Genomic DNA, 24925 nt, shown 5'->3' with positions numbered 1-24925 from the left:
TCAGTGGCAGAGCTGGGAATAGAATCCAGGTTTCCCGAGTGCCAATCCCCAGTATCTATCCCCCTCAGACAAAAACAGGGCAAATTGCAGCCACGATGTACTCTGCAAGAGCAGTTGAATAGTTTTCCCAGACCTGTGTCTTCACACGGATATCAATGCGTACAAATAAAAAGGAAGCAAAAAGCAATACATGTTACAATCAGGCTCCAGTTAAAACAGCAGCATTTTACTCTAGAAGAGTGTGTCACCTATATTGTGATAAGTATAGGATAGTAATTATAGTCAGTGCTTTTTGCCCAATTTAAAGGCCCCATAATATTCAGTCCTGCCACCAGGGGTTCCCTGGGATTTGCTATCGTGGGAAGATACCTATAACTTTAGACTTTTCATTATTTTAAGTATCTTTGTTATGTCCCCTCTCACCATCCAGCTAATCAATTTCTCCTCATCGGGAAGTACTTCCCTGCCTTTAATGACTTTTGCTATTTTCTATTTTTTGGAGGTGATGAGATCAGAACATAATGCAGTCAGCAAGTAGAGGGTCAATCATCAATTTATATCATTTCAGTTTTAATTTTACATCTTCCATTTTTACATTAAATATTATACAAATAGCCCATTTGATAAATATGCACATAAAAATGATAGATACAATAAATAACTTAAATACAAATCAGATTTGTTTAAATAAGGATCGCATCAGATGGCTTAACATTATGTCAGCCAGTAAAACAAAAATAGATTCTCGGAATCTGTCTAATACAGCAACACCTTCCATGCATCAACATTATTGCATTTTCCAGCATCTTTCTAAGACAATAATGAAATAGTCACTAGTCTGTAAATCAAACAAACGGTGGGAAAAACTAGTCCTTTAAATTAAAATAAATAACAGCAACACAACATACTATTGGCAAATATTTTTGCGTAGCAATCAACCAATACAATAAATAATACTATCCTCTAGGGCCAAATTTTAATCCCACTAAAATCAATGGCCAATCTCCCATTGATTTCTGTGGGAACAGGCCTTACACTTTAGCTGCACTTAAGAAATTGGCCTACAACCAATCAGCTACTGGCAATTGGAGTCGGAGAGATCTCTTCCTGAAGATCAGTTGTATCGGAATCTTTTGTTCAGAGATCATTGGTGATGGGTATCCGTGGTAAGATGCCAAGGCAGAAAGAGCATCATGCCTGGTTAAAATATAGTGTCCTGTAGGAAGGATTCAGGGTTCCCATTCGCTGGGCTCTCCAGTGTCTGATTAGTGCATGAGGTGAGACAGTGTAAAGGCTTTGCATTTAGGTGCAGAACTCCATGTAGGCTGCGCACTTCAAGTCTTCGTTCAGTAATCGGAAGAGATTGAAGATCACAGATGCTTCCAGGCACCCCGGAGTTTCCTGGGACAGGAGAGAGGGAGTGAACACATTGTAACAGAGAATGGCTGGCTCGCAATGGGAGGGACGTGTAAATAGATAGGGAGCACAGAGAATACAGAAAAAGGGTGAACAGAGCAGTGTCTACACAGGGACATCCAGGAAAACTAATCTGAACAAACTGTGTGAATTTGAAGTGGGTTAGTTAATGGCATTAGATCCCTGTGTGAACACCCTCATTCAAAATTAAAGTGGTCTTAATTTGGTTACTTTACTTCACTTCCAGAGATCGCTTTAACTCTGAATAACAGCATCCATACAGGGATTTAATGCAGTTTAACTAATCCCCTTCCAACTCACATCTTTAGTTAATTCAGATTAGTTTTCCTGGATGTCCCTGCGTAGACAAGACCTTACAAACACTCGAACCTAAGTAAATACTCATTTACACGGTGCTCTAATGTTCTGTAATTCTAAATATATAACAATGTGTGCTGTAGTCTATTACATTAAGCAGTGAGTCTGAATGACGCAAAAGGCAAAAATGATCTGGGGTAGCAGTCAACTTGATGGGTATTATCTTTGTCTAGATCTGATTGCTAAGAAGGCCTGGGCATTGGCAGATCTGTACGAATGAATGATCTCTGGGCCTCTTTTCCCATTGCCCAGCCCAGCATCTCCACCTCTTCAAAGCGAACAGGAAGTTAGTGTAAAGCTCTGCCAGCAGTGTGAGGGAGGGGGGATTTCAGAGTCAGCAGCATTTTGCACAAATATAAATGATTCCACAAGGTACAAGGTACAGAGCAATGGAGGATCAGATGCCTCGTGTTTATCTGAAATTCTGCTATTTGCATCCTATGGGAGGACCCAAACTAGGCCACAAGGTAAAGGGTGTTTTCTGGATGCCTGGTCTGTTACAGTCTGACAGCAGATGTAACAACCCTTCCTGATGTGAGAGATTTACCAGCTTTCTGAACTAATTCAGTCTCAGGACACCTAGACTGCTGAAGGTCCTGGACAATATACAGGGCACCATCCTCCACTGGCCCCATGGGAACGGAATGGAGCTGGTGATCCTGTATGGATTTGTTCCACTAACATGTGATGAAAGTTCGTCTTGTGTGTTTGCCAAATGTACTCACCATTTTCTTGGCGGCATGGAAGTTTAGGAGCCAGCTAGTCAGCGTCTGGGAGCGTTGATGGCCATGAGGCTGATGTCTGGCCTGAAAAGAAAATCAATACATGAAGCAGACTGGCACATGAGTTGAGATTTCAAGAACAGTGGCTGAGCCTCCTTCCTCTCGGTACAAGCCCAAGGCAGATCTTGATTTGATTGAGTTTATCTAGTTCTCTACACTTGTGGATTCCATGTTAACCTTCCATGTTCTGTTAATAATACCAAGCATTTGTATGACATTGTTCTACTTCAGAAGTGTTTGAAGCATTAACTAATGGCTTTACTGACACTGTGGGAATGGCCCTGTGTAGGGGGAGGTATGCCTTGTGCTCCCCAGAGGAGCTCTGGGAGGAACTTCACCTAATAGAAACCGAATATGCCCTGGAGCCGAGCAGGAGTGCAGCATACTCCCCCAGTGTATGCAGCCACCCATGGGTCTGCCTCCTCCCAGTTCCTCCCCACCTCCACTGCGATGTTCTGGGGGGCACATGGAAACAACAGTAGCTGTGCTAAAGAGAGCACAGTGTCTGCAGTGGTACCAAACTACAGCCCAGGAGCCGACGGTGGGGACATAGCTGCTTGCACAGTAGAGAGCAGCCAGGCATCATCTGTCCCTAACTAGTTAATCAAGATAATTAGCTAATTAGATCATGTATATGAGCACGGCATACAGCAACTAAGTAATCCGGACACTTTCATTGTTATAAATGGTGGTGGAAACCAAAGTCCACAATTACTGGCAAACAGGACCGGCTCTAGGCACCAGCAAAGCAAGCACGTGCTTGGGGCGGCATTCCGGCCACCCTTTTTTTTTTTTTTTTTTGCTTGGCCAGTTGCGCTCTTGGAACTTGGGGCGGCAAAAAACCTGGAGCCGGCCCTGCTGGCCCAAGGATTCCTAGATCCTGGATCCACATAAGAAATTAGTGCTGTTTGAAGTTCAATACACAACTCCCAGACCCACTGTGGCACGAGACATTTGCAATCCAATACTCACACAGCTCTTCAAGTCCTCTCTGATGTGCCTCAGGATTTCTAATGGCTTCACAAGCTGCTCAGACAGACTGGGATCCCCAAAGTTCTCCAGCACGTCAATAACGAGGTGCAGCTCCGTCTCTACCAGGATCACTCTGTCATGCACCTAGGGAGAGAATGTGCAGGTAAAACAGTGTGTCCAGGGGAGTTGCAGACAGGAAGATAAGGAATGTCTGTGTTAGCAGCAGGTAGGAGTGGCCTGCTTCAGGAGACTTTCCAAAGCCTTGGCCATTGGGAAGAGACCTAAGACGCAGGGGAGGTGTGAATCCACTCTGTACACAGAGCCTGCTAATCACGAACCTTTGGACTCTGTTGCTTACACCTTCCTTCCTTGGAATCCAACAACATTTTGTGCTTCAGATCAATCTCAAACCTTTTTTACGTTACTACAATCTGAAGACATAGTTGGGCAGTGCAAGTATTTTTTTATTTTTATTTTTGCTGGTGATTTGGGGAACGTTTTCTGGATCTTCAGACTGGCTGTACATTGATGTGAATATGGTTTTAGAGAACTAAAATATTCTCTCGTGGGAAACCAAGATACAGAAACTAAGGATTTCCTGCCACATGACCTGGAGCTGCGTATGTGAGGGAGATTAACCAAGTTCAGTCTGGAAATAGATGGTAAAGACAGATGTGGATGAGTTGACGGTGACAAAGCCTTTGGTTTTTGAGCACTGAGGATAAGGTTAGTATCATGCCTTGTACTAACATGGAACAGTGATTTCAATTTGTCAGGGCTAAACTAGAGATGCTGAGATGTAAATTGTTCCCTGGCTCAATTATTTGATGCCATCTGAAGCCAGGCAATATATTGTTCTGTCTCTTGCCCCTGTTTTTCAGTGGCTTGCCTTACCATGTGCTAAATATTCTGCTGCAATATTTAAATTGATCCACAGTCTCAACATTTGTCTGGCTTCCCAGCCCTAAGGGTGTACAAAATATAGATATAGAAAAAGGGCCAGATTCCAACCTCAGATGATACCTGTGTCATTTGGGAATAAATTCCCTCTCCATGTTACTCTACAAAAGGATCACGTGAAATCAGCATCCAGCTTAGAAAGAGACAGTACTGCAACTTTGGAAAGAAGCAAGTGCTGTTTTGTAACTTTGTCTCTCTTGGCAGAGGTCTTTCTTACCGACAGCTCTTTGACTTTCCAGTTCCGGTGGAAAATCTTGGTGTTGCATTTTCGGTCTGACAACAGCATGATGTCCTCCTGGAGGCACAAAATAAGAACACAGGGAAATGTGTAAAGGAAGCAAAGCAGGGGAGAAAGTACCAAATTCGGTCCTCAGTTACATCATATAACCCCATTCAGCCATGCAAAGGTACAAAATCCTGGCACAATTTGACTCAACACCTCGATCCCCTAAGAATGCTGCTGTACTCGAGTCCTGGCTCTTCCCGAGAAGGTGCCAAATATGGCACAGATGTCAACAACAAGCGCTTGTCATATTGCTTTGCTGGTTTCAGGTTGTGAACTGCATTTGTGCAGGAGTTTAACTGAGAAGCGGCATCCTTTAACTCTTGACCGCTCATCTGAGTGGTGCACTTCCTCCGCTTCAGCATTGGTTAACGTGGAATGTTTGCACGACTTAAAAATAAATGACTTGATCTCTCTAATGCTGCTTGATGGCATGACATGAATTTGGGTTCCTCAGATTGTCTGTTTAAAGGACTAGACTCAGTTTTCTTTGGAAGGGAAAGATCGCCTATAGTTAAAAACTGGCTCTCATTCTCTAGGTTTGATTGTAACTCAGGACAGAGTTTGAACCCCTTTCAAAACTTTCTGAGATTTAAGATTAAGGATGGTTGACTCTGTAAGAAATCCGAGCTGGCCAGGCCCTAGCCTCCTTAGACTGACTCGAATCAGGAACACCTACTTAGACAGGTTGCCCCTTCTTTCTCTCCTAGCTCCTTTCAAATAGTAAGAATGCCGTTCTTCCCTTGCTATTGTCTAATCTGTGATTCTGCTTTAGATCAGTTCCCACCTTCCTGCCCTGTCCATGACTCTGCCTCTCTCTGACTCTTGCCGGAGCTGAACATTCTGAGCTTTGCCCTTTCTTAACTAAGACTGGGTGGGGGATCACCAACAAAGAAGATCCAGACAGAGAGACTTCTCTCTATTTTGTCTGCAACCCTACACCCCAAACTTACCGACGCATATTTCATCTGCCCACAGTAATATGCCGAGAAGGCTGCGGTTGAAACTACAGCCTAGCACCCACATTGCCATTATTGCCCTACTTATGTGTCTTCTTTGCACTTACAAATCTGTCCTTGACATTCTTGAAGGTCTCCAGTTCCCGGGGTGGCAGGGACTTGTATTTTGAGAGGTGGCACGTCTTCCTCTGAGCCCCTTTGGGAAAGGCCTCCGTAGACATTGTCCATAGGGTCAGGACAAGGAGCAGTTTGCAAGCCACCATTTTTCCTAATTGAATCAAAAAGGGGAAGTACACACATCACTCCATTTCCACGTTACAAGGATTATAAACTGTATTTTTGACAGTCTGACAAGGCGAGGAAAGAAGGGATGCAGGAAGATGAGGGCTACAATCAAATATATACATTGGTGGCTTGACCCCAAAGATCGCAGCTGAGCAAACTCAACTCTTCTATTCACAAATGTATTCAGATCAGGCCCCTTAATTTACGGCCCCCAGCACTAATAATAAAAAATAAACTGGTAAGAGACTTAGAGGGACGGATAATGTTTGATCCTTACTCTTTAGAGTAGATCACAGCAGATCAGTCTAGTAAGCCCATGTGCTAGACAGACGCCCCAGACCTCGTGGCACGTACCTTGGAGCATGTTTGCTGGGAAATGGCTTTAGTCTCTTCTTCTTCCTCAGGGTTGCTTGGCCTCCCTCTGGTCTGTGGCCTCTCTTTTCCATTGCTCTTGCTTTTATACTCTTTAGGAAAAAATAAAATGATATCTTGTTTTCCTTTTGTCGAAGGAGAAAAACCCACGCTCTAATGCGGCTGGAATCAATGAAAACTGGAAAGTGAAAGTACGGCAGGTGCGTCTAGCTCATAACCCTCTGCCCTCCTGAGTTGCGTGTGCCACTACCAGGGATTCCCAGGTGAGGGAAACTCTGCATGACATCATGACCAAACAATGCAAGATTTCCCTGCCTAGAGTAGTCGAGTTCTGTTTCTAATCTTAGCATTGCCCAGTTTCCGGATTTGCTGTGTTACCGTAATGATCCACCGAGCAGCCCTTTCATTCATTTTTTCCCCCCGCCCTCAGGAGTGACTCTGCGAGTCATCACTGATGAGCGAAGGGCAAAAGGACAGTGGTCTCAGTACTCTCACAATGGGCAGAAAGGGACTGTTCCCAGGAGGGAGCCTTCCCTCGCAGTCTTGATAACATCCAGGTTAAGGATCCCCGTTTGTGATTTACCTGGGAAGCAAGGGCTGGGGGAAGGAAAACCTGGGAAGCACTTTTGGCGATGGTCCAAGGGGGAAGAGCCAGCCACAGGCTGTCTGAGCGCTGGGCCAGGCTGAATGGGAGTGTGGCAGGGGAGCAGGCTGGGGCTGGCAGGAGGTGAGCGGAAGCTCCAGCAATAGTGCGATACAGCCTGGGGGGAACAGCAGAGACTGGAGGGGGGAGGCACGGAGGTAGCAGCCTTCCAAGGTACTCCAGACCCAGGGCACTGGTCTAGAGAAGGACTCCTTTTCGCCACTGGGGAGGGGCTGTGTGCTCTCAGAGGCACCGACATAAATAAGGACCGTGTGTCAAGAGGGGTTTGTAAGCAGGTAGCTTGCAACAGAGGCTCCGACAGATGGCCAATAGGAAGACAACTCACAGAGACTCCCAGTTAAATCACCAGCAACAAGCCTGAACTGTGGCCAGTGGGACTGGGACCTAGAAGCCAATATTAAATTTCCCTCCAAAAAGGGATGGCTTACCAAGGGCAGGCCAAGGCCTCGGCCTGACTCGCCCCTAGGGCAAGGATACTCTGGCATTCAGCATGAGGAGTGGCTGTAGTTGCAGAGTTAGGAACTAGCACATGTATCTTTGGTTGTAACCGTTCAAACCACTGTAGTGAGGGAACTCGCACCCTTTCCTTCTTCCAGGCCTCGTAAGGAATCGTTGCAGCTGAGCTGTGAGTGCATGGGCCTGTTCGGTAGAGAAGCTGGTTGACAAAGACTCTGCAGAATTCTTCTCTCTTCCGCCTTACAGCCTCTTCTGTTGTTCTTTCATACCAGTCACATCTCTGACTGTTTCTGGCTGCATGTAGTTGGGGCTGTAGATGAAATGGATCAAAGAGAAATCTAGGAGGCCATCAGATCTGATAACTTGAACAGAGGTTAACAATGAGGTGGGCCTGAGATCAACCCTGATGCAACCTCCACTTTGATGGCATATGAACTCTGAATCCAAGACTCTGTGTGAAGATGGGGCTGGTGGAAGAGTTAGGGATCTTTCCTCCTTTTTTGCCTTTGACTTTTTGTTGTTTTACTAACTTGCCAGCCGTCTCTGCTGCTCAGGTAGGTGACCAGCTGTCCCAGTTCTGAGGGGCAGGCTGAGCTGATTCAACTAATACCAGAATTTATGCTGCTGTGACTAGAACCAGCTCGGCCATCTTGTTAGCTTTTTGCTGCTGTCAGTTCCAGCTGGGCCGGTGGGCATGGGCTCTCCTGGCTGCTTCATGGAACCAGGCCTGTGTAAGAGAGTGACTTGCTGGTAGGGTTGCCAACTTTGACTGGACATATTCCCGGAGGATTCATCAGATGACATCATGGTTAATTAAAGATTAATCTTTAATTCCTGGAGACTCCAGGAAAATCCTGGAGGGTTGGCAACGCTATTTCCTGGCCAGTGCACCCCGCTACTCATTAGGCATAGCATAGCAAGCTCACCTCTCCTTTGGGCCCCCACTGATAGCAGCTCTGGTGGTGCCGTGGTCTGCTGCTTCCTGTGACATGGCCTCTGCCCGGGTAACATAGAGCCCCACCCCTTCTGGCATAAACCAACGGTCAAACAAACACTTCCCTGTCACCCTTACCTTGGGCCTTCGATCCGACGCCAAGCTCGTCCATTCCACCTTCCTGAGAGGGCTGGTAGGGGGGCACAGGCCCTCCCTCGCCCTGGGTTCTGCTATCCCTGGATAGGCAGCCAAGGCCTGACTGCGCAGACTCCTTGTGACCTCCCTGGACCGCTTCCTACCTGGCCCTGTCGTGGGCCTTTGACTCAGCCTCTTGCCAGGCTCCCAGTGTCTCAGCTCTGCTCTCTCTAAGCCTCTTCCCTGGGCTCACTGCAGAGCTTCTAAGCACTTCCTGCCACCCGGCTGGTTCTGCTGCAAGGGAATTTTCTCTGTGCCCCTGACAGCGCAGTCCCTGACCCAGCTGAGTCTTCCTACCCCTGAACCCCTCCACCAGCATAGAGAATCCTGGGTGCACTCACTTCCCCCGATTTCCTTCACTACGGCCTTGGGTTCGCTGCTGCCGCCCCACTTTCCTTCAGGGAGGCTCTGTCTACCAGCGGTCCCACGCAGCGCCCTGACTCCAGCCAGGCTTCTCTTCCTGAGCGGGAGTCACAGATCTGCTCTCCTTCCTGGTCAGGTCCCACCTGAGCCAAGTTCAACACTTGTAACTCCCCACTCCAGGCTTGACACCTTCTGTAGGTGTAGTGGGTCAGGGCTGATTGCCCCCACAGGCTCTCCCTTAACCCTTCTGGCCTAGTGGGGGGTTTGTATACCCCGTCATCTCCAGTGTGCTTGCCAAATGCTATCCAGTGAACTGTCATGTGGCATATGTTATATTCTTCTGTACCAGATATGGATGGTCACAGAGCTTGTTTATACCCACCAGATGCTCTGCCAGGTATGGCTAAGGTAACTTTAAATAAGGAATTTTACACACAGCATCACCTTATGGCTGCACAGTGCAATACAGTTTAGCATTCCATTCCGTCTCCTCCTATTAGTTCTACATTCCTACCATTTACAATATTTACACTATCACACTAGCTTTGAAGTTCAGTATGGATCAGTCTTTTAAGTGTCTCTGAATCATACTGGTTTTAAATTGCACAACCCGAATACATAGCAACTTGGTCATCTGGCAGTCCGTTAGTTGCAACAACTAGGTTCATCTGGATTTCTTGAGCTGACGTCTTCTTGTTCTGTATCTGCCATCCGTAAGGTTTGCTCTGTTAATTGTTCTTTCTGAGGAAGAAACTGTAGATGTTGATGGGTTCTGTTGAACTCTTCACGGTTGGTCTCAATCATATATGATCTTGGAGGTGAATTCTTTTCTTTATGTCACCTGGAGTTGTCCTTTCCTTATCTCTATCCAATTTGACATGAACACAGTCACCACATTCTAGACCTCGCAGTTCTCTGAGTGATGTCTGTTGTAAAAGTGTTTGTAAACTCCCCCCCACCCCCCCCGGTTTTGTGTGTGATTTGGCTACTCATTTCATGTCTGGCCACTTTGGAGATGATTTTTTCCCAGCGTTGGAACAGTAAGTCTGAGTTGTCTTCCCAAGAGGAGTTGTGCTGGACTATATCCAGTGGTTGCTAGTGGTGTTAATCAGTAACTCAGAAGAGCAGAGAATGGGTCTTCCTGATGTAGGATTTTCTTGGCTGTCTGTACAGCTCTCTCAGTTCTCTATTCACTTGTGGGTAATGTGGGCTGCTAGTAATATGTTCAAAATCATATTTTGTTCAGAATGACTTAAATTCTGCTGCAGTGAATTGTGATCTGTTGTCTGTCACTAGTTGTTCTGGACTACCAAAGTGAGCAAAAGTGCACTTTAGTTTCTCGGTAACACTGTGACATGTTATGTCCTTCAAGTATATTTATTTCTATATCCCTGGAAAAACAGTCCACAACAACCAGGTAATGATGTCCTCTGAATTCACATAAATATGCAGCTAGTCTCCTTCAGGGTCTCTCTGGTAGAGGTGTTTGTACACTGCATGATCCAGCATTGTCACTTAAGTTGATTTCTACTGGATTTTCTTTCAAAAGTCCAGTCTTATCAAATCCTTCATTGAGTTCCTCTACTTTTCTTCACTAGGCCCACATGGCTGCCATGCTGTGGCTGAGAAGGTTGCTGGTCTTTGATCCTTTGATCACATGCACTGTGAATGCATAGCTTTGGTCTTTGTAAGTTATTTCTGTGGCGAACTGGCCCATCCAGTTCTGAATACCTCCAGGGCTACGTCAGAGCTGTGTCTGGTGACTTTAACTCCGTGGGGGGTTGAAGGTGCTCGTAGGTCCCCTCCGAGATGATTGCAGTGTCAGTTCCTGAGTTAATTTTAAAGTCAACAGTCTTGCCAGAAATATTCACTTTCACTCTCCAAGCAGGCTCTATATCATCACAAGTGATAGATCCCAGAAAGAATGGGTCTTAATTGTCTGTGAGTCAGCTCCCTGACTGCTTTGGTGCAGCAAAGAGGTGCAAAATGTCTATATTTTGTGCATTTAGTACACTGTGTGCCTCTGGTTGGACATGCATCATCTCTTGGACTATGACTTTTTCCACACCTTGTTGACGTAGGCTGAATCTGTCCCTCTTACTCAGGGAGCTCTTTGGGAATAACTTTTAATAGTCATGCTGCATCTGTTAACAGCTTCTAAGTTAGTTTTTGCTTTTGAAGTTCGGAGAGTTGCTCTTGGTTTTCCTGTCTCACCAGCTCTGATGGCTTTGTTACTTGAATAGCTGTGGCTAAAATTAAATCTTTCAATGGTAGCTGCTGCGAAAGGTTTTTAATCAGTTACTGCTATAACTAGCCTGTCTATTTTCATGTTTTGCATTCCCATAATCATCGTTTTCAGCCAGAGTCTGCAGAACTCTTATGAAACAGTCAACATTTTCCCATGGCTCTTGAATTCTCTAGTTTTCATAAACCACTTATCTCTGATGTATAAAGAATGTATCAAAGCTAGCTAGAACGCTTGCATAGTCATGTTTGTGACTGTCTTCAGTAAAAATGAAAAGGATTTAGAGATATGCTGTGCCTGTGTCTCCACAGCATAAATGAAAGAAGATACCTGCATACCTCCAGTTTCTTTGTGGACCTTGGTAGCAATGTGAAATCTTGCAAAATATTGTTTCCAGCCTGTCCATTGAGAAGGTTTGTCAAAGCGGATGTTCTCTGGGGCATTGAAGAGTGGCATGTGGATGAGATCCTGCAACCTTTCTTGCTGTGTTCCTTCTGTCTGCAACCTTTGTTGCTGTTTTCCTTCTGTTTCTGTTCTTAGTTTACTCCTGACAACAAGTCATGTTCTCCTGTACCAGCTATGTGGTCAGGACTCCCCAGGGAACATTTGTCTAGCTCTAATGGTAATGCCAAAAGGAAGGAGAAAGACAAGATTCACAGCTCTCTTTGGCCTTTAGTTGCCCATTTGGAAATGCAGTGAGGGTGATCCAAAAGCAAGCAGCTTTGCAATACAAGAGGGAGGCAGTGTGGCCTAGAGGCTAGAATGTAAGACCAGCTGTCAGGATCCTTGGCTCTGCCACTGGCCTGCTGAGTGATCTTGGACAAGTCACTTTGCCTCTCTGTGCCTTAGTTCCCCATCTGTAAAATCAGGAATAATGAGAAGGACTTCCTTTGTAAAGCACTGTGGGATCTACTGCTGCACAGCACTCTACAGGAGCTGGGTATTATTACTACAGTGCACCCAATTTTCTGTTAACAAAATGCTTTTAATTGAAAGACAGGAATGACAAGGCCTGGGAAAACAATTTTATTGGTTCACAATTATAAATAAAAAGGCATAATCTTAGTAATAGATAAATACATAAATAATAAATAGCTGATCCATAATAAAGAACACTTTGGTTCAAGTCTGGAAGTTATACAAATCAATTACCCTTCTTAGTCAGGTTATAATACATAAAGAAGCAGCAAGATAAAAATATGCTCTGTATAAATACATCTGCCGAGGATATTTACAGTAAGAATGCATTTCCTGAGGTTGTTTCTAAGAGATCTGAAGCTGTGACTAGTGTGTAAATCCTAGAACTGGAGTGCGTTGTTTTGTTGTTTTAAATCAAAGCTTATGAAATGTTTCCAATATTTTTGGATATGTTACCTTGGCTAAAATGCATTCATATAGTGACAATACAATTACATTCAATAAATAATATCCCCAGAGGGCCAAATCCTATTGAAGTCCTAAATTCCAACTGTGATGAAAAATGGTCCTACAATTAATCTTCTGTAAGGAGTCTAGAGTGCTGCACCAGCTGGAAGTTGGAGCAACCTGGAGGCCAATTGTTGTGTAATTCTTTGGTATAAAAGGATGGAATCAGTTTGCTTGGGGATCTATGATCAGAAGCCAGAGGGAGAAGATGAATGTTCCTGGTTGACACACGTCTTCTCCCAAGATGTATGCAGTGCTCTCAGGCTAGGGACTCTCTGGTCTCTAAGCAGATATGGACACGGGCACTGCAGAGACCAGATGGCTACACACAGAGCTCCCTGTAGGCTGCACATCTCAAGTCTTCGTTCAGCAGTCGGAAGAGATTGAGGATCACAGATGCTTCCAGGCAGCCAGGTGTTTCCTGGGAAATGAGAGACTATTTACATCCGGAAGTGTGAATGGGGCTAAATTAAAGCCACCATTCTTAAAAACAAAGAGATAATAAGGATAGAAATCTCCCTGCTTCACCCCTCCTCCCGCATTTCCTAAAAAGCCTGATTTATTGCAGAGGGTCAAAATCCCTGGTGGTATAATCTTCTTACAGGCGGTGCTCGGAAGAGACAGTCACTGTAGCAGCAGACACAACAGGGTTTTTTTATTAAGATCTGCTAGATTTGTGCACAACTACAGTTCTGGGATTATTGAAACAGGCTGGAGAAGGCACCAGAGAATAGACTGTAGAAATCCACCCTGGCCTCTGGGATGGAAGCCTAGTAGGCTTGTTCCTTCTCTAATTTGTAAGGAAGTTCACTTTCCTCATTGTCTCGACTGACTACTCACCGTCTCTTTGCTCTCATGGAAATTTTGGAGCCAATTGTTCAGCCTCCTGGAGTGTCGATGAGAATGAGTTTCTCTGGTCTGAAAACAAAATTGATACAGACTGGTTGGTGCCCAGAGATTTCAGCCGACAGTGGACAAAAGCCCTTTCTCTCCAGGCGCAGAGCAGTTCTTGCCCTGACATAGTCTAGGCGGCTACCCTTGTGCATATCATATCAACTACCCCCGCTTTCAATGTCCTATGTAAGGATGGGCCCAAAGCAAGAGCCACATGCGAGTATTTGTGGGTACAAGGTAAAGCAACCCATTTGGGAAATTCCTAAGGGTTCTCCTTGAAGAGATTCATATCTGGCATTGAAAGAGAAATCTGTCACTGAATACTCACGCAGCCCCTCAGGTCCCCTCTGATTTGCGTCAGGATTTCTAGAGGCCTTGAGAGCAGCTTGGACAGACTGGGGTCCTCAACGTTCTCCAGCACGTTAATGGTAAAGTCCAGCTCCTTCTCGACCAGGATGACTCTGTCGTGCTCCTGCGGAGAGACACTCGTAGGTAAGACAGTGTCTGTGGGAGAAATATACACCGCTGTGCAGATACAGGACTAGAAATTCCCATGCGTAGGGGCAAGTAGACTAGGTTGAAACAGGAGATTTTCCGTAGCCACTGAGGGCTTTATTGATTTGTCAGTAAATGAAATACTGAAATCACTCTGGACTGCAAACAGCTTCATCTCCACACGCCTTTCTTGACACCAGTTTATAGCCAGTGAGAAGGCACCTGAACTGAAGGTGAGGGGTGACCCTTATTTATACTGAGAAAGAGCCACAGTCAGATCGGACATGTTCCTGACTCAGTCGGTGACTTCAAAGTCAATGGTCAGAGTGCCACGTGTCAGATTAGCATAGGGCTAAGTGAGATCAGATTCAGAGGGGGCACATGTGAGGAGAGAAGCATCTGCTAGCATGTGACCTTCTTGTACCCCTTGACTGAGATTTTTCGTACCGACAGCTCTTTGACTTCCCAGTTCCGGTGGAAAATCCTGGTGCTGCATTTTCGGTCTGACAACAGCATCATGTCCTCCTGGAGGCAGAAGGAAAGAACAGAGACCCATATGTATGTAGGAGCAGGAACAAACCTGTACTAGTTCTTCCCTCAGTTCTATCCATGCAATCCCAGTGGTGATGCAGGGAGAAGAGATGCTGGCATCAGATGTCTCCCTTGTATCTCTCGGGCTGGTATCCTCAAGGGATATGACAGAGATACTCATGACAAACTTTAAACTGTGCTTTGTCGTCCTACTCCAGTGAGGAGAGGACCTGGGTTCAGCAGGCGCTGTGCTAGAGCACTGGTGCTTGCCAGCAGGGTGCTAGAGCTGGGAGAAATGTAAAACCAAATCCTTCTTGATAATTGGTTTTGAGCTTCTTCCCTGAGTCCAAAGGGACACGCAGAGAGGGCTGCTCTTCAGATTACAGCCCAGGGCTCAGAGTGCTGTTATTGCCCAGTGTGTGTTCTTCACACTTACAAATTTGTCCTTGGCTTTCTTGAAGGCCTCCAGTTCCCGAGGTGGCAGGGACTTGTATTTTGTGAGGTGGCATTTTGTCCTCTCAGCGCCTTTGGGAAAGGCCTCTGTAGTCATCGTCCAGATGGCCAGAGCAAAGAGAACTTTGTAGCCTACGTTCACCATTTTCCCTAACGGAGACAGAACGGGAGAGATACATGACTGACATGCCAGGTTGCAAGCCTTACCAGCCAGCGAGTTGGATGGTGTCTCAGAAGCTAGGCCTGCACTGGAGACAAACCTAGCTCTAAATTTTCTTTTTACTGTTTCTTAAAACATTGTTAAAGCTACTGCAGGAGGCAGCTGGGGACACATCAGAATCAGTGAAATGCCCAGCTGAGATCTGTGGCTTCCTATCGTGGACTGGGAAGTAAAAGAATTGTTACCATTTCTCATGTCTTCCTCAAGCCAACCAGTTCATTTGATTGGCTGTTTAATTTAACAGCTGACAGACGTGACAGTTTTCAGAAAAAGACGAAAACAAAGTACTGAGATTCAGCAGAGTTATCAGTTCTTTTCAGACCACCCTTCAGACGTCAACTGTTGTAAATACTTGCACACTGTGTAGTCAAACAATGAAGTAGCTAGTCGGTGGAGCAGGATACATCATCCGATAGCATTTGTTACAAATTGATCCTGCTTCTTTTAGTACAGCAAAGTGTGAACTAATCCTAATTTTATGCAAATATATATCTGCCACTTGCCAAATAGTTCTGATCAATAATTTTCAGGCTACTGAGCGTTTTTTGTCTATTTGCAATTTGATAGTCATTGTATATTTTGTTGCTGGGCTCCTAAATCCCATGACATTGTTTCTGCTCCATAATTTGATGACTGAACTATTTTTAATCCATGCACATTTTTGTATGAAATGTCATTTGTCAAAGTTTTGGGGGTACCCAAACACTTTTCACAAGTACCCAACAATTCTCCAGACACAAAACGAAAACACTCTACAAATCATAGCAACTTGAACTCCCATTTTCTCCAGGAAACTATTCATGAATCAGAGCGGTTTTTGTTTAAATATTCAGCCATTAATAAGACATTACAGGTGTATCGCACTTTGCTTGTACAACATTCATTCCTTGCTGTCTACCATAGAGCACAATAGAAGCACTCAATAAAGAGAAATCGTGTCGTAAGGAGAGGCTGCAGGCGAGTCACCCTTACCTTGCCGTGTATTTGCTGGGACGTTGCTTTAATTGCCTCTTGTGTCTCAGGGCTGCTTTGTCTCTCTCTTGGCTCTGAATGTGGTTTTTCTTCTCCATTGCTCTTGCTTTTATACCAAAAGGCTCTTTCTGGTTAAGAAAAATTACATGAAACCTCATTTTGCTTTAGTCTAGGGCAGAAAAACCCAGCTCTGCTGTCACCCAGCAAAGAGCAGCTAAGTGTTTGGAAAGGGAAAGCAAAAGTGAGGCAGGTATTACAGGTGAGCTCGAGTACTGAGGAATTTCCAGGTGAAGAAAACACTGTGACGTCACAAGTGAACTATGCAGGAGTTCCCTGCCTAGAGTAGGTGTGTATGTAGACTTGGCCTTTGCTGAATTGCAAAGCCCTTTGGGGTCCAGCGTAGAGAAGAATCTCAGCCCCTTTTGTTTTTAAAGTCCTCTTGCTTGCAGATATAGCCTCGAAAATGTAAAGTGAGCAGGTGGGTTGGAACCTTCTCACCAATCTCCTGCAGATCCTGGTTACTCACAGCAAACCAGGGCTGGCCTTTAACGTCAGACACATCACAGATGTGCACTGAGGACTACAGTAAAGGCCGACATGCAGTAATTTCGGGTTGGGTGGGTATTTGTTTATCCATCCCATCTGTTTTACTTTTCACCACAAAAGCCAAGAACATACGGTCTCTGTGGAGGTCTTCTATACTCTAGCATTACCATTTAGCTGCAGTAGCTTTTATTCCACTCATGCACAGAGGCCCCAGTCAGGATCAGGGCCTTTGTACACAAAATAAAGGCAGTCCCCTCTATAAGTTTACAGTCTAAATGGAGCCTTGGCACAATGGGATTGTAGAACACACGTGAGGGGGAGAGACAAGGATGGCAGTAATAGGAGCAAAGCTTTGCTTGGATTAACGAAGAGTACATGTTTGATTGTCTCCTTTCCTAGGTGCAGCTCTTTGCAGTCCTCCGCTTCCCCCACCTGCCATCCCTAGACCTCACGCTGTTCTCGTACGTGTGTTATGATCTGTTTCCAGCCTTTTGTTCTGATCTTTCTGCTGTAGAAAATGCCTGTATTCTACTGTCGTTTCCTTGCCTCGGTCAAGGCTGATCCCCATTATTCAGACATAGTCTGAGGAATAGAGCCAGACAACTTTTAAAGTAACAGATCTCATGGTCCCTTTCCTCATTTAAATGTGACCCAAACGTGTCTCTGAAATACAAGGCTACACCACATAAAATAAATATATTTTAAATGTTGTTTCCCCTTTGCTTACCTGCTAGTACGTAGAATGGTATGATTTTCAAGTGTTACCCAGGCCCGACTATGATTTTTTTAATTGATACAAAAAGAAAAGGAGTACTAGTGGCACCTTATTGATCCAATTATACCAGTTCAACAAAGCGTGGGTGCCGTTATGTCAGCATAACAGTGCCTGACACCGGAATAGTGATGTCTTTCCCTGAACAGGTAGAGCTATTGGCGGTATAAGACATCGGCATTCCTTTTCACCATACCAGTACACCACAATAGTCACAGGAGTACAACGTACTAGTTGTGAAAAGACTTTGATATCAGGGGCTCGCATTTGAGTAGATCAAAGAGCTCTAGTAACACAGGAAGCAGCTCACTCCTTTCTAGGAAACAGACTCTTGCATGACTACACTCAGGTTTTGGAAGGTAGAAAAACCCTTTGATTCACCTTTAAAGGGCCCTGTCTGCCACTACTTACTCAGACAAAACACCCGTTGACTTCAGTGGTATTCAGCCTATGAAAGCACTGCAGACCCAAAGCTAACCAGCTCCACCATGCCTAAGTCTCTGTACACTCTCTCAACTTCCTTTTATTAGCCCTGATTCCTGTTTTTCTTTTATGCATTATTCTCTGTCTCTCTCTCTCTCTTCTGAGAGAATAAGTGTTAAGCATAACCAGGTAACTGGCAGGCGTAGTTATCAGTTATGTCAACACAGGTGTTTAAATTCCTGTTGCTACCTGTGCCATTGTGGGATGTGCACGATCTGCACACAAAGTTTCTAATGAATAAAAGGAAACCTGCGTGTGTTTGTGCTGCTTGCCATGTATTAGATCAGGGCTTCTTATTCAGAGTAACAGGAAAATCCACAACTATATGGAAACAATTCTTAGCCCAAATAATTCAAAGATAACTGGGTTCTGTCAGTGGCACCCTTGGAGGTAGCTGACAAAAGAGAGATGTTTCCTGAAGTTTGAAAAGCAGCTTTCTGACACCGACTAAAGTAAACTGCATTGGACACGATTAGCAGACCAAACAATACACTGCATCCAATTTGACTGCATGTATCAACACAGGACTCTGACGTATGCCTTGCTACCATCAGGTTAGGAGCTAATGAAGCAAAAATGAAACTGGTTGAGTTACATCAACATATTGCTTCCGAAGTCCAGCTACGCAGGCAACCTATTCAAGAAGGAGAAATGGATTAATGGTATTCAAGAAGTGAAATGTTCAAAAGAAATTTTCAACCCCTTTGTATGCAGCTATTATTTCACAAGACATTTTAAAGAACTTTTTGGGGGTGTTGTTGAATAATACAGGACTGTTAATTGCCTCTTGTGGCTATGATAGCTTTAGAAGCAACCAGCAATAATAGTACCTAGCTCTTATCTAGCACTTTCATCTTTGGATCTCAAAGCGCTAGACAGAGGAGGTCAGTATCGTCTCTATGTTACAGATGGGGAAACTGAGGCAGAGTGAGGGAATTGATGTGGCTAAGGTCACCTAGGAACCCACTGGCGGAGCTGGGAATTAACCCAAACCTCCTGCTTTCTAGTTCAGTTCCCAAGCCAGTAGGTGACACAAAGCAGACGCGTGCAGCTGTATAGCAAAGGAGTGGGGGTGGGAGAAGAACACTTCCATTTTAAGGCCACTATAGAACGCTAATACTTTCCATTAAGGGAAAATTCTGCTCCTCTTATGCAAGTCACATCAAAGTCTAGTTGAATGTGTCAGGCAAACAGGATCTGAACCTAAGTCTGGAAAGCATGTTTGCGAGAGAGCCTGTCAAGGTTCCCCCCAACTCTGAACTCTGGGCTACAGTTGTGGGGACCTGCATGAAAGACCCCCTAAGATTATATTTTACCAGCTTAGGTTAAAACTTCCCCCTAGGTACAAATTCCTTTCCTTGTCCTTGGACAGTACTGCTGCCTCCACCAAGTGATTTACACAAAAATTCAGGGAAGGGTCACTTGGAATCCTTATCCCCCCAAAATATCCCCCCAATTCCCTTCACCCCCTTTCCTGGAGAGGCTTGAGACTAACACACCAACCAATTGCCTTAGCAATGGAAGCACAGACCAGACCCTTTGTCTTCAGGAAACTGAAATCAATCAGGTTCCTAAAAGAAGCACTTTATTTATAATGAAAAAGTAAAAGAATCACATGTGCAAAATCAGGATGGAAGGTAAGTTTACAGGGTGATAAAAAGATTTAAAACACAGAGGATTCCCCCTAACTTCCACTGATTTCAATGGATGGTAGGAGCCTAAATATCTTTGGGGATCCGGGCCCACATTTTAAAGGGGTTTCAACTGGGCCTCCAACTTAGTGAATGTAAAAGAGCCCCTGCAGAATACGTATGCTCCAAATATCCTTTTTAATTAAGAGCAGTGAAATGTTAACACCATGTAACCTAGCTATTGATTTATAATATAGGGAGACCATTGGCTCATTCTGTGTCCCAATTTCATTACCTACTTAATACACTAGCTAACACAAAGAATAACTGTTTGACACAGCGATACAGGTGATTATTATAAATGCAGTTGTAACTCAGATTGCTCTGGAGTGGTTAACACTGAGCTAAAATATTAGCAAGGGCCTAAGGCAATTATGAATCAATCCTGGGTCCCAAAAGGGGAAAATTCTGTTCGCAAATCCATACAGTAATCATCACCATGTTAAGCTGCATTCTGAAGATACAGTAATTCTGTGAGGAAAGAGAGGGAGGCAGATTCACTGGTACGCACCAGCTGCTCAGGCAGCTCACAGCATCAGTAACCCTGGTTAAACTGGCTGGGGAAGTAAGCCGAGTTCCTGGCTGCTTTGAGTCACTGGAGTGGACCCAAGCAGCTAGAAAGTACCAGTGCATCTGACTCAGTTTAATTTATTGATGTGGGCCCAGCTCCTTAAAGGTATTCAGGCTCAAACTCCATTGGGAGTTAGGCACCTAAATACCTTTGAGGAGCTGAGCTATGGATACTTTTGTTTCACCCACTAGCCGTATTTTACCTTACATGAACCAAATCTAGTGTAAGCGGGGGAATGGTCCCGCTCTTGTGGGGAACTTTCCTGGCTTCTGCACGACCCCGGTGAAGTGGGCTAGCAAAAGGATCTGAGTCCTCGCTCCCACTTCCTTTACCCAGTGGCCTCCCTGCCCTTGAGGACTCCCCTTCCACTCTCCTGTCTGGCAGAGTCCTCGTAACCCCAACAAGGCTGAGCCCAGGATTCCTGGGGGGCTCGATCCCCAACCCTGCTGTGGTCACCTAGGACAGGGGCTAGGGTGTCCCCACTCCGGGGTACTCTCTCTGCACTGGGCACTTCTCTGACCCACTGACCATTACATACAAGTTAAAGCAAATGCAAGTTATTTAATCAAGCAGTGTCTCTGGAACGTCAGAGCAGTTCACAGTCTGTTCCTTGTAAGTCCCAGGCCTCCTGCTCAGGCCCTGGCCCTGCTGCAGGGATGCTGTGGGTTGGACACTCGCTCTGGTGGCGGCCACACGCTCTCAGGCTCTAAGTGGTAGGACCCTTCTTCCCAGTGTCGCCCCCACCCTGTCGGGGTTACGATCCAAGCCTGGCCTGCAGAGCCTCTTGGCTGAGGCGTCTCCCTGTGCTGGGCCTGCTGCCCAGGGTCCCCCTCGCTCTGCCCAGCTGCTCACCACACCCGGCTCCAGATTGCTCCCGCCCCAGCTGCACCACTCGGTCTCTGCACTGCTGCTGGTCTGCCTCCAGCTCCCTGGGCTGCTTCTTTGGCCCCTCTGCCTCTGGTTGCTGCAGCTCTGCTCCCAGGACAGGTCTGCTCTGCAGGCTGCTTCTGTGACTCTGCTCCCAGCACTGACCTGCTCCCTGGGCTGCTTTTCTGGTCCCTCTGGCTCTGGTTGCTGCAGCTCTGCTCCCAGGGCAAGTCTGCTCTCTCTCGCTGTGCCTCTGGCTTTCGGGCTGCAGCTCTGCTCCCAGGACAGGGTCTGCTCTCTCTGGGCTGCTTTTCTGGTCCCTCTGGATCTGGCCCAGTTCTGCTCCCCAGCTCAGCTCGGGCCCCTGCTTTCTCCTTAGCTCGGCCCCACTCTGTCTGACCCAGGCAATTCCAGCTCACACGGAGGATGGGACCTCCCTGGCCTCCTGACTCCCTGATTAGCCTGCCCGCCCTGTCATTCAGGCTGACCTGGAGCATGGGCCTCTCCCCATTGTTCCTGGGGGCTGTCAGTCTCAGGGTCCTGATTCCCCATCGACCCTTCCCCCTTTTAGTACTGGGAGCTAGCAACTAAAACACCCCCAATGAATGTTAGTAAGGGGGCAACAGTCCCCTTATACTAGGATGGATAATTGCTTTGGCTGACAGGAAGGGCTACATTAATAGTAGGTGACACAAATGTTTTTTGGCTTTAAGATATCTGAAAAGCGGTAACGCTGCCTTAGCCAATGCAATGAGTGGAACTGATTCTGGAGTGGTGCTTTTTACACATTCCCACTTTCCCTTCAAAAGGGATACAGTGAAGGCACTTTTCATAGTGTTGCAACCCCAGGTGTTTATAAATTGTGAGTCAAGCCTTGGAAAATCACCCGATTGTCTTAAAAATCGTGAGATTAAATGTTGGGTTCTTTGTAGTTGCCTTGAAGAATTGGAGCATTTGGGATGAACATTTTCATGCCTTTCTCTGGCGCCATGAGGGCTCGGAACTTACTTTAAACCATTCAAAGCTGAGATTCTCCGATAGTAACTTGATTCCAGCAGCTGGGGCTCGAACAAAAACACTGTCTGCTGCAAGACTCCCGAGAAAGTCCTGAGAGTTAGCAGTAATGTTTTTGTGGTTCTAAAAATCACCTCTCCGTTCACCATAACCTTTTTTGAAGGCAAACTCTTAACATTTTGTCTGACAAATGTTTCACTGCACTGTGTATCCACATGCTTTTGCTGCTCTCTGATGGATCGATATCAATTTTTCTTTCATTGAAAAAAACAAACATGTTGGAATATGTATTCAGGGAAGGAGCACTCAAAAAACCCCCTGCCCATTGGCTTTGCAAAGAGAGGAGAAAAACGGGCTGTGCTAATGTGATAGCTGCCATCTTGTCCAAAACACCGGGGATTGAACCAAGCCCCCCAGAGACAAAAGCACGAGCTGTTAGAGTTTGAGCGGAAAAGTCATGCATCCTTAGCTGCAGCTGTAACAGACCCATGTCCTCTGGATCGGGGACGTGTATCACACAATCACCATTGGCTTACGTCAGCTCTGTGCCAACCAACGCTGATGTTTTGCTCTGGGAGCTGATTCTCAGTTCCATTCCAGCTGCTTTACCTACTTTGGCAGCACAAAGCTTGCTGCAAAGGTGTCATAACTGCTAACCTGGAATTTCCCTAGCAGCTTTGGAGGGGGTGCAGATGCGGTAGTGGCTCTGAGCCTCTCTCCTACTCGTTTTGGCCCCTGGTATAGGAAGTATGGCTAGGAGAGAAGAGGCTTTGGAACAGGGCTCATGGGTCTTTGGGGGTTTTTTTGGAAGGGGTGTGTGGGAGGAGCTACTGACAAGGTTACTTAGTGATGTCATTATAAGAAGAAACGTCCTCCAGAAGAAAACAGTAAAAGCCCTTAATTGTTTGCAATGATCTAACACATTGTGGAACAGATCCTGATTTTGCTTCTACCGATGTAAATGAGATCACGATCCATCCCAGTTTCTGTGTGATTACAGTAGAGAAGAAGTATTGGACTCTCAGATACTGCTGCTTCCACGGACGTAGGGTGAGTTCACTGAGCTGTAGGAGTGGAGAGTATCTTTGGCTGGTTCTGGTGCAGTTAAACTCTTCATCAGCCCCAGGCTGCTCAGAGACTGAGCACAGCCCAGCAGGTTTGTCAGGCTTCTCTAAAGACTCTGGGCCAAATCTAGACCTGAGTTCAAATTCTACTCAGTGGTTTGAGCATTGGCCTACTAAACCCAGGGTTGTGAGCGCAATCCTTGAGGGGGCCATTTAGGGATCTGGGGCAAAAATTGGGGATTGGTCCTGCTTTGAGCAGGGGGTTGGACTAGATGACCTCCTGAGGTCCCTCCAACCCTGATATTCTAGGATTCATAAATTATGCTCATCTACTCAGGGACAGAAGCTATATCATATCATATGACTTATGGCCTGCTGGGTGACCTTGGGCAAGTCACTTCACTGCTCTGTGCCTCAGTTTCCCCATCTGTAAAAAGTGGATAATGATAGTGCTGTCCTTTGTAAAGCATGTTAAGCTTTACTGATGAAAAACACCGATGTGGCTTCATCCCAGCAGCAGATACGCATATTTCGGGAGGTGGGTGGGGGGGCGTTCCTCTCCCAAATCCTTAGCGCTTCATGCAGCAGCTTCCTCCACTGCACTCAGGAGTCCCCTGCCTTACAGCCCAGCTCCCTTCCCTACCCCAGAGCCAGACTTCACCCCTCTTCCCTGCTCCCTTTGACATCCTGAGTCCCTCTCCCATCCCCCTCAACGTAGCTTCTCATAAGCCAAGATGGCCACCATTTTCAAGCTCTACATTCCCTTCCAGGCTCCAGAACCTGCCTCTGTGACCCCGCACCCACCGGCTCCACTCCCACACTGCCCCCGGGGCCCCACACCACTGCCTCTGTGACCCCCCCTGGCTCCACCCCCACACAGCCCCCAAGGCCCTACACCCCCTGCCTCTGTGACACTCTCACTTCCAACTCCCTTCTCCCCAGGGCCCCACTTCCTTTCTTCAACCCCCATACTGCCCCCCAGGGCCTCACACAGCCTGCCACTGTGATTACCCCCTCCGCCAGCTCTCACAGATCCTTCACCAGGTTGCCATTTATCACCCCTAAGGAAAAGTGCATCAACCAATTCCTTATGTGAAGTCTCCCCATCTGTTCCCTGCTGGCCTGTAGGCTGTTTATGTTCAGCGAATAGTTCGCCCCAGCCAGGGGACCGGGCCTCTCCCTTCCCTCCTCATCCAGCCCCATGGCAAGGCCATTCTCTGCACCTACCTCCTTTATCTCCTGGGCTGCTGTTGCCAACTGGGTCTTACTCCTCCCGGCCTGGGACATGCTGGCACGAATCACCCGTGAAACATGGGACTATCTTGGGAAAAAAGCAGGATGTCTTGCAGTCTTTTCTGAATTTTGTCATATTTGGTGTTATTCTTAAAACCCCAGCTCCTGGAGTCAAGTGATTCTGTGTGACTCTTAGCTTTGATTTAAAATATAAAAGTACATTTCTAGGCCTCATGATTGGGGGGAAAGGCTTATAAATGTGACTCCCCAAAGTCTCAATAACCAGCAGGCAATTACAAAAGAACCCATAATGTATTATTTTAGAAACAACCTCATGACTTTAAAGGCAATCTTGTGATTTGGTGGCAACCTGACTCATGATTTTTGAATTCTTGGGGTTGGCAATACTGTCACTTTAAATCAAATTGGG

At 46.1% G+C, this 24925-nt stretch overlaps 2 protein-coding genes and 1 long non-coding RNA gene across 3 annotated transcripts in view; 1 reads left to right on the top strand and 2 right to left on the bottom strand.

Annotated features, from left to right (window-relative positions):
* Window positions 1-1302: 1302 nt before the first annotated feature.
* On the bottom strand, window positions 1303-6399 carry LOC119567394 (interferon lambda-3-like). The gene is made up of 6 exons (XM_043525634.1): window positions 6390-6399; window positions 5858-6018; window positions 4726-4803; window positions 3549-3692; window positions 2520-2600; window positions 1303-1401 (listed from the first exon to the last, which is right to left on the bottom strand). Exons 1-6 carry the CDS (start codon window positions 6397-6399, stop codon window positions 1303-1305), a joined length of 573 nt encoding a protein of 190 aa, XP_043381569.1.
* LOC122462461 overlaps window positions 3720-24925 on the top strand; it is a 61678-nt gene continuing 40472 nt past the window's right edge. The window contains exon 1 of the long non-coding RNA XR_006284995.1: window positions 3720-4274. This is a non-coding gene — a long non-coding RNA (uncharacterized LOC122462461). The remainder of the gene's footprint in view (window positions 4275-24925) is intronic.
* LOC119567395 (interferon lambda-3-like) lies at window positions 12987-16279 on the bottom strand. The gene is made up of 6 exons (XM_043525635.1): window positions 16255-16279; window positions 15046-15212; window positions 14526-14603; window positions 13912-14055; window positions 13530-13607; window positions 12987-13110 (listed from the first exon to the last, which is right to left on the bottom strand). Exons 2-6 carry the CDS (start codon window positions 15205-15207, stop codon window positions 13012-13014), a joined length of 561 nt encoding a protein of 186 aa, XP_043381570.1. The 5' UTR covers window positions 15208-15212; window positions 16255-16279; the 3' UTR covers window positions 12987-13011.

This window comes from Chelonia mydas, chromosome 11 (genome assembly GCF_015237465.2).
Source record: "Chelonia mydas isolate rCheMyd1 chromosome 11, rCheMyd1.pri.v2, whole genome shotgun sequence".
Taxonomy (NCBI): Eukaryota; Metazoa; Chordata; order Testudines; family Cheloniidae; genus Chelonia; species Chelonia mydas.
This window is presented reverse-complemented; position numbering and strand designations above follow the sequence as displayed.